This window comes from Stegastes partitus, unplaced genomic scaffold, assembly GCF_000690725.1.
Source record: "Stegastes partitus isolate 25-593 unplaced genomic scaffold, Stegastes_partitus-1.0.2 Scaffold127, whole genome shotgun sequence".
In the NCBI taxonomy this organism is placed as follows: Eukaryota; Metazoa; Chordata; class Actinopteri; family Pomacentridae; genus Stegastes; species Stegastes partitus.
In genome coordinates, this window is record NW_007577858.1 from 107,368 (window position 1) to 122,677 (window position 15,310).

Below are 15,310 nucleotides of genomic sequence, written 5' to 3' on the forward strand. Positions count from 1 at the left end.
GAAAATGTGGTAGTTAAAAAGGGCCGTGATGGATGGATGGACCAAAAAAAAAAAAAAGAAATAGCTGGCAGGAAGGCTCAAAGGCATGTGCAATATGAGGAGCATATGAGGTAACATGAGAGATAATTCTGATTGATATCTCTGAACTCGATTTAGGGATAACACACTCAGGAAGCTGTAACTCATAGTAGTGCCAGTGCCAGTCAGTTCAAAGACAAGTTGGAGGGTTTGAAGTTTGTTTACCATGGAAGAAGGACATGGTGGGGGAAAATAAAGCATTCTTTGAGGCCATTTTAACACCTCGTTCTCAGAACTATGGGTTCATTGAATTTTTACTTAATAATTTGTTGAAAGAAAAAGAAAACGGCAACCAGGTGTCTTCGCAGACTGAGTTTGTATGAATCATATTGAACAGAAAGCAGGACATCTTGTAAAATATCCTCCAGGTTCACCATAAATACATAAAACTACTGACCACTGGTGTGTGAGCAACAGCGTGTGTGTACATGTGTGCGTGCATGCTTGTGTAAAGATAAGAGGCCGTAGCCCTTTAGCAGTCGGTGGGATCTGCCTATATAAGGCTGTTCTATTCCTACTGTGTTTTCTCGGGGGACCCAATGCAATTGTCAGCCACTGGACAATGCATGCCAGAGAACTTGGTAGGCTTCACCATGTAGTATTTTATATTATCAAAACGTACTTTTAACTTTTTAAAAAAAGAGATAATTTGCATTAATGATGGAATGAATGTAACACAGTTTTTTGTTGTTTTTAAGTTTTTAAGTTTTCCTAATCTTGTGTCAACAAGGCCTTAACGCCACTCTTTTATGATAGGAAAGTAATCCTGTATGACTGGAAGAATGCGTTGCGCATATTAATGGAGCTAAAACTAAAGGCGTCATCCTCCTGACTGACAGGCTCATATGATTCTTTACAACAGTCTGTGCACGGAGCTAAAAAGTTTGAGAAGGGCAGCCTGCCACTGACCACACAAGTGCTTCCTCTCTGAGCACATGCAACCCACTGGTCGTGGTTTAGAAAAAAAACCTTTGCCCTGTTTTTTAAATCCTCTTCTCCTATTTGAGGAACTACCAACTTTGTGCGACCTTGTGTTTGACATGGGATAACTGTGGAATCTCCTTTTTTCTTTTCTTTTTTTTTTGAAAGGATTGCTCTTGTTTTCTTACAGAACTTTTATTGCAGGGTTTTCCTTTTTTTGTGAGGTGGTATATTGTTTTTTTTTTGTTTATAAAATGGTCCAAAGGAGGGTTTTGGAAAGAGTGATGTGCTCTTGTGCCTATTTGCAGGCCAACTATAAATAGTCCCGGAGCCTACGCATGCTCATGTTTGATTGGAAATTGCAGTGCCTGAAGTCAGTGCTGTGGGGTATCTGTTAAAGGAGGGAATGAAGCTTCTGAATGGTGAGTTAACTGTATAAAATAGACCGCTAAATGCCGTTTGTGTAAATACTGCATAGGACAGCATGTACAAGAAGAACCGTATACGTTAACAGAGCATCTCTTGTTGTGATGTTTGTGTTTTTAAGCTATAGATGAACTCAAATTAGGAGTTTTTGATGTTAAATATCAAATCTATTCTGCTTTCTTCTCATTTTTTCCACTCTTTGTTTTTTTCTTTTAGCTTGTATTCATCTCTCATCTCAAAAGTCCAAAAGTAACTGACAACAAAACTTCATAACTTTTTCTCCTGGACAACTTTTTTATTTTTCTTGCGTATATCTTTATTTGGAGCAAAATGGGTTCCCGGAGGATGACAACTCGCTCCTCTTTTGGGAATGGAAGGTCCAGCAATGGCAATGATGTCAGTGGGAGTAGCCGGCCTGGTGGCTACAGCTACCTCTCCAACATCAGGCCAGAAAACAGGTACAGATCCCAGACTAACTCAGAGTGCTGTCCACTTCTATAGAGACCACGCTGACCAGCATTTGCTCTATAATACAGCAACAATTAAGGACTTTCCGAACAACGGATAAACTTGTGTCGCATGTTATTTCTTTGTTTGTTGCCATGGTCACTGCAGTTTAAATAAACTGCTGATTAAGAACAGAATCCCAGTTATGCACCATGGGCCCCATTTCACATCAAGTATACAAAACAGCTTCTGCATGGAAAGATCAGTTCGTGGCACAAGTGGTCTTGTCCTTCAAATCTGCTTCTTTAGTGATACTGTAGATTAAGAATAGAAGGATCTGCTGAGATAACAGCAGTTTCTCTTTTCAAGCCACAGCCGCAGGTCAACCTGACCTCCATTCAACAGTGCCGCTTTAGAGAAATTAAAAGAAGTTTTTTAATTTTGTCAGCCTTCGTTGGATGTTAACAGGACAACTGCTCATGTCACTTGCTTTCAAAGTGTTGAGTGTATCATCAAAATGCAAAATGAGGATCAGGATTCAGTGGATTATTTTGCAGCAAGATGTAGACATTATAATTTGTAGCTTGATTAAAAGTATTTTCAGCAAACACTATTAAACAAAAAAAACATCCTGCAAAACAACTAACAAGAGGTTACAGGTTCAGCTACTTATAGGTACATTTCTAGTGTTTTTCAAGCTTCAGACTATCGTTAAATTCCACGAACTTAAGCAGCAGTGCCATGTGCACATATCATAAGCCATACATAATGTGAATATAAATGAAAAGCCAGGCTGTCCTTAGCATAGTGTCTTGTTTTTTGTTTACTTAATCACAAGTAATACTCGCTGAAGCGTGGCAGTATCCTTTAACTGTGCACTGACCCAACACTGAAATGAGTGTCAACACCAGACATGGATCAACCGCATGTAATATGTACAAGCACGACGATAATGCCCCTTTAATTGACACGCGAGCCATCTTCGTTATTATTATACTGCATGTGTGTGACGTTTCTTACACATTTCCACATGCTATAACGGTTCATCGTTCTTGAACCACTACATTTTTAATTCCTGTAATTAATGTCATGTGGACGAATGAAGCTGCTTGAAGAAATAGCAGCTATTTACACCGAACTGCTGGAATGAAGGTTCAAAAATAACACTTGATGTAGTTTTTTAAGCTTTAAGAGAAGAATGTCTTCTTTATGTTGCCTCCAGTTATATGCAAATATTTAGTTCACATTGTTTTTGTTAAACTACAGGTGATTTCACAGCTATTCTAAATGTGCTTTCCACAGTCGTTACAAAAAATGTTTTAATTGGACATTGTCTCTGAGCTGCATTAGCTTCCGTCATGATGTAAAGAATGTCATCCAGCGTTAACGTGGGCGAGATCTCAAGATAAATAACACATTTTGTGTTTCTATTTCAGTTTTTATGTCCATCCTGTTTGATAGTATTGAGCTGAAAATGTGCAAATTGGCTTCATAATTAATTTAAATTACCATCTTGTGATTGTGTGCTGTTGCTAACCAGTGAAGTTGCATCCATGTCTGTCCACATTTGTATTCAATATGTACTAAAACTGGGGGAATTTAATGGGTTGGTACAAAAGATCAGTGTCAAAAATGCAGAATCTGACCAAATGTAAGGATACAGTCACAGTCTCCCGTCTGCTCCTGAGCTGTGGTGCTGAATAACAGCCAGAAAAGCATTTTTGCTGTGTATTGTGATGTCACAGTGAAGCTGACCTTTTGGATATAAAATGCCATCACTTCACTGCTTTATTCTGTTGGACATTTGTGTGAAATGTTGCCATAATTAGCATATGAATTCTTAGTTCATCCTTGATTCTAAGTAAATGTTTGTGCCTTATTTGAACAAAATTCCATGAAGCGTTCCCGACATGCTGCGTTCACAGGAAGGGCAGAGATATAATATCACACTGACCTTGACCTTTGACCAGCAAAATCTTATCAGTTCAACATTGAGTCCAAGAGAATGTCTGTGCCAAAATTAAAGAAATTTCCCCCAAGGCATTTAAAAGATCTCTTGTTCACAAGAATGGACGGATAACTTGACAACCTGAAAACGTAATGCCTCCGACCACAGCTGCTGCTGACACGTAGGCCGGAAAAACACAACATATAATCCTGTCAGCTCTTGTTCTTGAGTCAATAAACTGCCAAATAATCCAGTTTGTATGGAATATTATAAATTAATATAGAAACATCATGATTTACCTTTCTCATCGACAGGAGTACACTTTGCAGCGTGATGGCTCAGCTAACTGAAGAAACACAGCCCTTCTTTGAAACGACCCTGAAGTCAAAAGCTGTGTCCGAAAATTGCAACGTGAAGTTCTCCTGTGTGGTCACAGGTAAACACTGCATCACAGGTTACATCCTGTAAAAAAAACACTTTGCAAGAGGTTTGTGACCGAACTGAAATACACTGCAGGAGCATACAATGATATGCTGTATTGTCTAAGCCGGTGGTTCTCAAACTTTTTGAGCCACGACTGTGTTCGTGTGTTCGTGACCCCCCAATTTACATTTTTAATATGGCATGAGTAATAACTTTGTTGTTCATGCATTAATGCGTTAAAAATTAACGTGTTATATCCACAGATTAATCTCTTTATATTAACACATTCATTTTCTTTTGAATGAATTGAATTGAATTCGAACAAATGAAAGGGAAAAAAATATAAAAACAAGAAAATGTGGGAAGTGTACACTTTTAATTTGACAGCCCGAATACACATTTATTTGAAAAATGTAGGCTTTATTTAATTTTTTATTTTTAACAATGATCTGGAGACCCACTGAAATTATCTTGGGCCCCCTGGTTTGAGAACCACCAGTCAATGCATGTGTAATGCTCTGGCTGTGATATTTCAGGGGAAGTGAAAACCACAAACAACTCATATCAAATACTCTGTACTGACACGATTAAAACAGTAAACCTTTCTTAATACTGAATTGTTTTAATAATACCCTGATGTTCTGTTTTTCATTTGGGTTTTTTTTTCCAGGACACCCTGCTCCTCAAGTTACATGGTATAAGGATGACATGCAGTTGGACAGATTCTGTGGACTGCCTAAATATGAAATATTCCGCAATGGACAAAATCATTCCCTGCACATTTACAAGTATGTATATTTTGAACCACTGTTATTACATCAAACTGAATTGTGTTTTTGATGCTAATCGCTAATTGCTTGATATCATTTTATTCAATTTGCAGTTGCAGTGTGGAGGATGCAGCTATTTACCAGGCCTCAGCCATCAACACTAAAGGCATTGTGTCCTGCTCTGGGGTTCTGGAGGTGGGTGAAATGAACGAGTTCAAAATCCACCAGCGATACTTTGGCAAGCTCAAACAGAAGGCCGAGAACAGACGCAGGGAAGCAGAAGGGAAAGAAAACCAGGAGCCGCTGCGAACCATCAGTCCAGACCGCACGCAGAGAAAACGCCGTTCGACAATGGAGGCGTTTCTCAGCACACCGAGCTCCACGGAGGACGAGAGCAACGAGGAGAACCATCAGGCTGTGGCTCTAGAGACTGAGTCCAGGTTACAGGAGGCCACTGTGGAGGAAGCTGAAGAAAAACCAGTCTCAGTCACTAATGGAGCAGTGTCTGCTTTAACTAATGGACAAGCCATCAGTGACAGTGGCAGTAAAGGAGGAACATACGTTTATGATTCTGCCCAGAAGATTTTCACCGCACACCAACCGAAAACTCCTTTCATCAAGAAGAAGATTAAAATTTCCAACAGTGCAAAAGTTGCAAAAGCAGAAACTCTGGGAGAGAGGCTGTCTGGGGAGAGAAGGACAAAGGATGAGACTTCACCCTCTGTAGCTCCAGCCTGCACAGAGGCAGTACAGTCTCAGGGCAATTCAGAAGAGGTGATGGAAGTAGAGAACACTGCTCATTCATCCATCGTGGAATCAGAGGTTAGAAATGTTGTAGAGCATCAGAAATCAGCAACAGAGGAATTAAGACTTTCTGAAAGGCCTTCTAAAGATGTCAACATATGCACTGAGGTAACTGTGTCTTCACAGAAAAAAACTCTTACTTCTTCTGCATCTACAAGTTCTACTGTGTCAGCGGCCGAAGACAAAAAAGCTGCAAAACATGAGAAAGGAACTGGAAGCAAAGGCACAGAGGAAACTTTAGAGATGCAGAAACAAAATCCTCAAGTTTCCTCAACACAACCACCGTCAAGTGTTGCATCAATACTCCGAAGAATGTTAAAGGAGGACGTTCATACAACAGAACACGTTGTAGCTATGGATGTTGATGTGAAGTCAAAACCTTCCTCTGAGGGATCTTTAGCACTCAAACACAGTGAGTCAGTTGATTCACCGTGTCACAGTCGGACTGCTTTGCCTCAACGTCCATGTGAACCAGCCAGAGATCAGCTGTCTGTGAAGGAAACAAGGCCCAGCCAAAAAAATGTGTCTGTGTCTCAGCCAACCCTGCCAAGTGAGGTGAGCGAACCTTTTCGTATGAGCTCATGAGTGCTTTGTGCTGCCAACACAGTCCCATCAGTAACACAAGCATCCTGGGGATATTTATAGCTTTTACAAGCATGCCCCACTGGGTGACAAGAATTAAATGACGCACATGTTGACAGTCGCAACAGGTATATTGATATAGTGCATTTAAAAGTGGAAGTTCCAAGGTCTGAAAGTAGGCCTTTGCGGCATTTTTTAAGATATGCATTAGATATTGTACTGTATGTAATACTGCATGAATGAAGCAGACTACCTTTAAGTTAAAGTAATGATTTGAGATTACGTTTATGAGATATACCATGTGATTTAGTAAGGGAGAGGTCCTGGTAGGCTGATTTTGTGAACTCTGGGGAAAGACAAGCTTCCTGTCAGCTACCTGACTGCTGACATATCAATCTTCTTTCTGGCCTCTTCTCCAGAGAGCATAAAAAGCCTGTTCCCAAAAATGTCTAACTATTCTGTTGGAATTACAATTCAGTGAATGGGGTTATGATAAAGACCAGATTAAAAAAAAAGAAAAGAAAGAAAGAATTTCGTAAATTGCTTTGTAGGAGGGCAAAGGTCTTACAGATGGACATTTGACAACATCCTCAATTAGCGTTCATACATTCTGCTACTCTATGTTGTCGGTCAGTCTTTCTACACTGCTTATGCAATCACTCTGTCGTCAGCTGCATGGCTGAACACTGACAGCACTGAGTGCTGAGACAAAACACTGCATGGCTGGAGCACCACTTAAAATTATTTGCATTCCTTTCTGGTCAGCCTTACATGTAAAATAGCAACCTTCCTTTCCAATAGGTTGCCCCATGTCAGATAGAGGAAAACAGGAATAGAAGCAAAATGCAATTTGATATGCAGAGACTGTGTAAGATTTTTTTTTTAATTAAATTTTTAAAATGAGCTCTAGTGTTGCTTCATGAAGCACAATAGAGGCCAAGATAATGGCCCTTGGACTGTATTATGGCTCATCTCATCCATGATGCAATGGCATGTGACACAGGGAGACTCTTGTGCTAATTTAGGGATTCAGCTCAACAACAAACTTTATGGGATTGCTTGTGCTTCTATTTTTTTATATGATAAACTTAATACCACGTTACTGTGGAGTTCTGCATCATGGCAATGAGGTGACATTGAGCTATACTACTCACACAATACTTGCTGACGGATGTGTTATTTGGAGTCTTAACCATGTTGTAGTACATTTGCACCATTTGGATTCGAAATGAATGAACTGATATATGTGAGAAGTAGATTTCCCTTTAATCTAGAAGAGAATTATCAGGAATAGAGCAGGTTCACATACTAACTATACCTTTTCTCTGATTCATACATATGTTTTGCTCCAAGGTCTTTACATTCCTTTATCTGTTTGTTGCTGGTTACGCTGTTGCTGTTTTTAAAATTGCATGTGTTTATCCATGTCCAGCATAGCCAGGGATAAGGGAATAAGTATTTACAGCATGGAAACCTCTGCTTGTATTATGTCCCAAGGTTACACAGGCCCATACAAAGATGAACAGGAATGATGCACCTGTCAGCCTTGAGCTACCACCCGACCGGTGTGTGATCGGCTCGCAGCCACCACAAAAGACTTCAATAAAAAGCCAGACCACGACGGATGACATCCAGACCTCTTCTTTGCACGGTGGTCGTCGAGCAGCAATTGGCAAAATGACGCAGGACACATATGATCATTCCAGGGAATCAAATGAAAGTCATACGGCCCTTTTTACACACCTACAGAAGTCACCCCTCGAAAGCCCCGGTGGTGGTGGCGACGACACCCAAAGGTGTAACGTTTCATCCACCTCCCTGCAAAGCCAAGTTGATACAGCTATAAAAACTGTTGAAGGGACAGAAACACAATATGATGAGAAGGTGGAGGGTAATGGGGTAGGTAAGTTATTGATACAGGCTCAAAATGTGGCCTCAAAAGAGAAGGTAGTTGAGATGGAGACTGAAGCCGTTGCTCTACATATGACCGAGCAAACAAAAATAGAAAAGACCAAAGATGCAGAGAGGAAAGACACTGGTGTAACCATTGTAAATGGATCTTTTAAAGAAACTGAGAAGAAAGAACTCATATCAAAAGTAGAGGAGAAAACCCATTCAGAATTACAGGGTCAGAGGTCAGACAAATTCACTACTCCCCCACTTCATACAAAAAGTTCAGAAAAGACTAATTCTTTGGAACACACGTTAAGCTTCCAAGAAATTCCACAACCTGTTACAAAAGTTATATCTATTGCTGAACTTTTGAGGTCACAAATAAAGGCTCTCGGGTCCACACTAGCAAATTCAGTGTCCATCATACCGACCCATGCTAATTTAGTACAAGATCTTACTACAACAGCTAAAGAGATGTGTCAGGAATTAAGAGATGATAACAGAAAACATAAACTGGAAACAAAGAAGTCAATGCCTGACAGGGAAACTGAGAAGAGCACTGACATTACTCCTCCTACAAACACAAAGGCAACACTTGTGGAGGTTTATCATCAAGTAAACAAAACTGATCAGGAACAAATTCAGTGCCAGGATGAAGCTTCACCACCTGCTAAGGCTTTGCAAGAACCTGTTGTGATCCCCCCTAGCTCTGTCATAGACACTGGCACCACTGTGGGCATAACGGGACTTCATGGAAGTGGCACCAAATACAATGAAGGTGCCATGGACATTGGTCAGGACACTGAAGCATCAACTCCAGGTCCTCCAAATGATTCCTCTGTTGCTGTTTCCCTTTTTGGGAGTAAACATGTAAAAGACAGTTTTCCTCCTTTGAAGTCTGAGGACAAACTGACAAATAGACCCCCAGCGGTTTCCAATCTGTCTGGAACTGTCACTCAGGAATCTGGGTCTGCACTTACAATGACACACATGGAGGAGCCAAATGTTACAGTTTTGGAATACGCCAAAGACGCACCTATTCAAGGCAAAGACAGTGGATTCATACAAAAGTTAACTCCTGAAATTAAACTCAACAGCAAAACAGAGAAGGGAATTACAGACATAAATTTGACACTTTCTGGTCAGGACAAAATAGAAGAGCACAATTCAAAAACTTCTTTGCAGGACATACCAAAGTTCCCTACTAACAGTGTATTCAGCACTGGGCCACAACAGAACAATCTGCAGCCTATTCAGCAGGAGAGCTCTATGGTTCAGGAGTGTTTGCGGTCTGACTCCTTTACCAATCCAACCCCTGAACCTAGTCCATCGTTAAAGAAAAGAAACTGTGTTTCTCCCATCCCTTCTGCTACTCCACAAGAGCTAGCTTCTGGGGCGCGTCGCAAAATCCTAACATCCAAGGCCAAACCTGAGGACGGCACAGAGGCCACATCGCCAGTAGATAACCACACTTTGAAAGGTGAAGTACCTACACAGAGCAGCAAGCTTCCCACAAGTCCTGTGACCCTTTCTGTGTCTCCAAGCTTGTCTCGACGGTCACCTCTACTTCAGCCTGCTGGCGAACAACTCTCTCCTGTAGAAAGGCGGTCTCCTCTCGTAAGCAGAAGGAAGATGGCCTCAGAAACTCAAACCCAAAGTCAGCTGCCCACTGAGGAGATCCACCCTGAGGGGAAACCTGCAGAGAAGGACAAGTATAACCCATTCAAAGGTAAAAGAAAAACAAAAAACAAAACCTTAAAGTCTTTAAATATTGCTTTAAGAATAGCTGCTTTATTAGAAAAGATGACTATGTGACGCCCCCTGGTGGTGGTGTAAAAAAAAAAACTGTGTGGCAGAAAAATGTAGGCTGGAACATTCATCTGAGGGACATAATTCAAAACCTCTTTAAAATAAAAGTAAAACCAGCTTCTCAGAGTAGAAATGGATCTGTAGAGAAAGACAGATGAGTTTTTTGATATTTGTAAAAGCAGTGGCGTATTTTTTGCATGACAACATCTTAAGGCTAAGATGTAGCCAGTACAGTTGGTAACAGTGTACAGATGGGTGGTACTGAAGGCGTGCAGAGATGTCATATGTTTGACTGTTCACCCTGCACCAGCTGCAGCAGTGAAACAGGTTGCAGTTTTGGTCACAAACCCATCTTAATAGCAGTGTTTAGATTCTCACTAACTCATTCAATCTACTGTAAATTCAAATGAAATTGATGTTGGCATCTGTTCACAAGCATGTCATGTGCTGTGTCTCAGTCAAACAGTAAGCAGTGGGAAATACACATCTAAGTGCATTTAAAATGCCCACAATCATGTAAAAATCACTGTGGTGTTAACTGGCACTCTTATCCCAATCTACTAGTGCAGTATGTAAAGTATTCACATACAAAATTAGCGTTTAAGTTTTACTTTAAAGTTAACATTTTTATGCTCTTTTAAAGTACTTTCCTATCAGTAAAAATGTCACGTGTTGTCATCATTTGAGTTCATGTATACTTAAAGTAAATTTATATATACTTAATATTTACAGTCATGCACAAATGTATTCATACCCTCCCATTCAAGAAGGAAAAAAGCAGCTGTCGCTGAAACAAGCTGAAATTGACAAAAGTAATAAGAAATAAAAAAGGTCATGAAAATTATGATGTTGCTTTTGAACTGTGGTTCAACAGAAATATTTATTTATTTTAAAAAAACAAGCAAACAAGCATGATGGGACCCATGAACTAATATTTTGTTGAACAATCCTTTGAGCCAATCACTGCTATCAAGTGTTTTCTGTAACTCTCAGTCAGACTTCTGCTCCTGTTGACAGCTATTTGGATTTTGACCCACTGCTCATCAGCAAAGTGCTCTAATTTGTCTGGGACAGTTTGATTTTTTATTTTTTAAAAATTATTCTTCAAATTCATAAGCAATGTCTTATTTCACTAAAATATAATTTAGCAAATTTTTATTTATTATTGCTTTTTTCAGTTTCTAGTTATTTTAATGACTATTGTGAATTTTGCCTTTTTTTTAAATGGAAGGATATGAATTGAAATGAAATTTGAGGATGACTGTAAATGATAGTATTAAACTGATTTGGCTTGCAGCTATATTTGCTATGTACAGGCTCCATCATATAGCAAAGCAGCCTTTGCTATGTACTTTATATATAGCTAACATATAAAACTGGATCCGTCAAGGTTACGTTGTGTTGTCTGTGTTGGTTGTGTTTCTCTCCAGCTCCTCAAGTTATCCGTAAGATCAGGGGTGAGACTTTTGCGGACGCCTTAGGACACTTGAAACTGTGGTGTCAGTTCTTCAACGTTCTCAGTGACTCTACCATCAAATGGTACAAAGATGAGGCGGAGATTATCCAGGTTAAACGAAAGTAAGTTCTCAAAGTAAAAGTACATCCACAATAAGACACTTTTAAAGATGTATAAAGTTCTTATAAAACGATGTGTGTGTTCTTAAAGTTGCTGCATCATTTCTTATTTGTGTGTCCTCCAGTTCAGGGGATGAAACTCAGGTCAATCTTGCCATTGTTCAGGCTTCAAGCAAAGACTCTGGTGTTTACAAATGTTCCATTACAAATGAATATGGGACAGACTACACAGACATTCTACTTAGTGCGGAGAGTATGTACCATTTTAAAGAAAATTTAACATGAAAGAAACATAATAGTGACTTTTCTCGTGTTATTTGGCTGATTGATTTTGTCTTCTGTGTTGCAGTTATGGCTGGAATGTCTCTACGTGAAGACCTTGGCGGTAAGATGAGGTGTTACATGTTTAGATCACTGCTGTTTTCCCTGTGCTTCTCTCAATGCACTGTTTATGTTGTCGTGTATGCAGTTGGAGAGGAAATTGAAATGACACCGCTGATATTCAGCAAGGGTGTCGCTGATTCTGGTGTCTGGGGCAACAAGTTCTTTGGCCGTATAATGATGAAGGAATCTCAGATCGGAGATGGTTGTGCTCATAAAGTCTGGAGGGCGAAAGTCATCTACGGTCTGGAGCCTGTGTTCGAGTCTGGTAACACATGTATCATTAAAGTATGCAACCCCATCGCCTACGGAGGCAAAGAAGAAAGCTGTCTCGTAGACAGGAACCTGGAAGTCATGAAGCAGGTGTGTAGGAAATGTTTAGTTTTGTGCGTTATCCATGCCCTCTTACATTTAAATATGTTGCTCAGTAAACCAGCAGTTTCAGCATTTAAGTGGATTGGTTTGTGGATTGTTGATGCTGACACCCCCGCAGGATTAGTGCTGTGCTAATCAAATTAAGATTGCTTAAATAAACAGGTGTAGGTTGAGCTGATCTTTACTGGCTGCTCTCCAACATTCTGCATACAGGAGTGTAAAATTCAGAACTTGGCTCGCGAATACTGCAAAATCTTCTCAGCAGAGGCGAGAGGTATAGAAAACTTTGGGTCGTCTCTTGAGTGAGTACAATCAAATTACTCAGAATAAAAAGCCGATATCATTTTGACTGTTATCTACAGGACATGGACTATCAAGCATCTCTGACAGTCATTCACGTTACGACCATCTTTGTGATGCAGGGTGATTCCAGTCTACCTGATGTACCGACCAGCAAACACTGTCCCCTACGCCACAGTGGAGACTGATCTGACAGGAGTGTTTCAGAAATACTCCGTCCTGGATGATACAGGAAGAATTGAGATGAGAACTGGCTCTGAGGTGGAGCAGAAATGCTGTACTCTGCAGCACTGGATCTTTCAGTGGACCAATGGCAATCTGCTACTCACTCGGCTAGAAGGTAGGCTGATGCTAGAATTCAACAGAACAATGTTAGGTTTACACATATAACTAAGAATTTAACAGTGGTTTCAGCACAGGTTGCTTCTACTCAGATAATATTCATCCCACAGAACAGCACAGACATTCATCAAGTTTGTGTTTAAATTGTTTGCATGTTAAAGAAGCGGTGAACATATGAAGCTCAAAATTGGTTGACAGATCACAAACTGTACCATACATACTAAAGCACAACGCTGTTTGCAGTAATTATAAATGTGAGAGCAAGCATTTTGAGCTGAGCTACTTCAAACTTGACCATCATAACATTTCTTTTTAGAGGGATACATACCTACTTTAAAAACTTTCTGGTCCATTATGCTCTATTTTATATGTGCTGATGTAATTTTATGCTGTGTTTTACATGTATGATTTATCTCATTTTTAATGCAGTTTCAGAGTTAATGTGTTGGTAATTTACAGTGCATGTCTTTCAAATTTGAATATATTACCAGAACAACAGAAAGATAAAGTAATTGCAATGGTGTTGTTTTGCAGGTGTTGAAACTAAGATCACCAATGTTGGAATTTCAGTCAAATCAACAGGGTTAGTATATTTGCATTGTGTTGTTTCTGTAAATTACACAGCGAAAATCTCATTTTACAGGTAATTTGCATTTATACTGATTACCCCTCTGACATTTAGTTTTTTGCTATGTGCTGCTGCAGGCATCAAGGTTTATCTGTCGAAGGGAATCCCAAAGTTTTTGAGCAGTTTGTCTCGCAGCACAAATGTAACTACTTCTGTGGTCTGCTCGGCCTGAAGTCGCTGAAGGTGATGGATTCTTTAATGACGCCAACGAAGCCCAAAGGTTCCAAGAGCCCTTTGCTTCAACGCAAGATGACTGCTGGCTCCTCCAGCCCTCAGACTGGCAGGAAAGCCGCCAGTAGCCCCAGGATGCCCAGGAAAGCTGAGCAAGACGGCAGGAAGACTCCCACTAAACAAAAAGCTGCTGATGCTCCCAAAGTGGGTAAAACGGCATAAAAGGAATATCGCTTACTGAGACTGGAGAGGTCACAAATATTCACAGAAATCTCAGGAGGAGACAGAGGAAAGATGGAAGACTATTGGCACCTCAGAAGCATAAAACCCTACAGGGGCAAGAGCTTTATTATTAATAATAATATGACTTAACAGTATCATTTTAACAGCCACCATTCCTTGCTATGATGCCACTCATTGTGGACTGATGGCCTTACATGCTGAGGTCTCATGCTCTATTGTTTCCTGCATTTAAATCATAGGACTAAAGCTGTTGTGCAATAAGAAGTGGTGTTTTTCCTGGATTTGTGTTCTATCAATCTAGTCCCATGGTTCACAGATTGTGGACGCTACATCAGGTCAGTGTATCTGTACTGAATGAATATAAGATGTTTTGAACTGAAGTAGCATCATGTGTTGTCGACTGTAGGCAGCATTTTTAACACTACTCTTTTGTAGCTGCCCATGCCAATGCAAGGAAAAACATAACCTGGATATCGTGTAAGTCCTACGGTCATAGAGCACGTGTTTAAGGCTGGGAGTAATTAGCCAGTTTTTTTCTTTCAGGAATGACTCAAGCCAAATGTAGCTTCACGTGACACTGTTGTACGGTGGCTAATGGTGCTGTGCTTTTGTATTGCAACCTGACATGTTTACTTGCTGTTCTACATTGCACTGCATTTTTAGAGACTGCACTTTTGAATGCAACTGGCTGTACAATAAAAGATAAGACAACACCTCATATGCGTGGAGACGCTGTCAAAGTGCATGACATGTGCTTTAAATAGAAATTTGCACATTATGAAGTGGGCTGAGTAATGAAAGTCATCCCACTCAGTCTCTTTGACATCAGCGTATACTCATTATCATATATATCATCTGGAAAGATAAGTAGGATGGTATTTATCTCAGTGACCCCTCTTATCTGAGGGGAAATGTCGCATTTCAGCATTTATGCAACATGACAGCACTTACCTGCGATTTGGGCAGAACTTTGAGACAATTGAAAACATTTTCAACCAGTTTATCTTTATTTTTTCTCACTACGTAAAATATATAAAGCTGACCGACCTTACAATAGTGTTCTCTATCCGTCTGGTCACATATGAGTGGGGCACTAATGTAGAACACATCTTGAAAAAGACAAAAATACACTCAATAGCAAAAAAAATGCACAAATAAAGGAAGAGTCGCTACTGAGATGGCAGCTGTGTTGTA

General features: G+C 40.0%; 1 protein-coding gene across 1 annotated transcript; it reads left to right on the top strand.

Annotated features, from left to right (window-relative positions):
• The first annotated feature begins 1,047 nt into the window (after nucleotides 1-1,047).
• Nucleotides 1,048-14,834, top strand: LOC103354947 (alpha-protein kinase 3-like). Its single transcript, XM_008278558.1, has 14 exons — nucleotides 1,048-1,421; nucleotides 1,642-1,883; nucleotides 4,135-4,256; nucleotides 4,914-5,031; nucleotides 5,127-6,372; nucleotides 7,897-10,021; nucleotides 11,532-11,679; nucleotides 11,802-11,929; nucleotides 12,026-12,061; nucleotides 12,146-12,420; nucleotides 12,646-12,734; nucleotides 12,855-13,072; nucleotides 13,609-13,657; nucleotides 13,780-14,834. The coding sequence occupies exons 2-14, from the start codon at nucleotides 1,756-1,758 to the stop codon at nucleotides 14,093-14,095; spliced, it is 4,998 nt and encodes a 1,665-aa protein (XP_008276780.1). The 5' UTR covers nucleotides 1,048-1,421; nucleotides 1,642-1,755; the 3' UTR covers nucleotides 14,096-14,834.
• Nucleotides 14,835-15,310: the final 476 nt, after the last annotated feature.